Source organism: Apaloderma vittatum, unplaced genomic scaffold (assembly GCF_000703405.1).
Source record: "Apaloderma vittatum isolate BGI_N311 unplaced genomic scaffold, ASM70340v1 scaffold30016, whole genome shotgun sequence".
Lineage (NCBI taxonomy): Eukaryota > Metazoa > Chordata > Aves > Trogoniformes > Trogonidae > Apaloderma > Apaloderma vittatum.
The window spans coordinates 6,362-7,104 of record NW_009720658.1 but is presented as its reverse complement, the minus strand read 5'-3'; the positions used below and the strand labels follow the sequence as shown (position 1 = coordinate 7,104).

Here is a 743-nt window from a genome sequence, read left to right as displayed (position 1 = left end):
ACCCAGCACTCCCAGCCCCTACCTCACCCCACCCTCAAGGCCAGGATCGACCACTTCCTCCTCCAGCACAGCATCCCCGGCACCAACCTGCTCGGGAGGGCTCACGCCTCCGAAACGCTCGTACCTTCTTCCGTCACCATGTCTTCTCTGAAGAGGAAAATGGACTGTATGGATCAGAGCTCTGCCCAGCCACCCTTTTTTTCTTCCACAAACTTGCTCGTCGCCTCTACCTCAGGGAACGGTGCGAAAAAAATGAGAACTGACAGTGACTCGCATTCGATCCAAATGGACTGTTCCACAGGTATCGTGGCTCCCTAAGTCGCTTTGTGTTTCTTGAGTGTCTTTAGACTGACAAAGCAGCCCCTTGGGCGGGCAGGTAGCAGTGACAGGTTATCAGCATCATCTCATCACAAAATCACAAAATTGTCAGAGCTGGAAGGGACTAAAGCAGAGTCACCCAGCGGAGGTCACACAGGAACGTGTCCAGGCGGGGTTTGAAAGTCTCCAGAAAAGGAGACTCCACACCCTCTCTGGGCAGCCTGGGCCAGGGCTCCGGCACCCTCACGGTGAAAAGATTTTTCCTTGTGTTTATGTCTTGACAGCCGGGCGCCAAGTTGTAGGTACAGATTCCCATCCCGCCTCTAGAAAGCTTTAAGGCTGTTGTATTTTGCTGTTGTCAAATGCCCTGGAAGTCTGGTCATCGTCTCATTCTCCCCCAGCCTCTCCTCAGCACATCCTGGATG

General features: G+C 53.7%; 1 protein-coding gene across 1 annotated transcript in view; it reads left to right on the top strand.

Moving 5' to 3' along the window:
- Nucleotides 1-743, top strand: part of UBOX5 (U-box domain containing 5) — a 6,241-nt gene that overhangs the window by 2,106 nt on the left and 3,392 nt on the right. Inside the window, 1 exon segment of the mRNA XM_009871079.1 lies at nt 1-301. This exon segment is cut by the window's left edge and continues 3 nt beyond it. Coding sequence (XP_009869381.1) covers nt 1-301 — 301 coding nt within the window.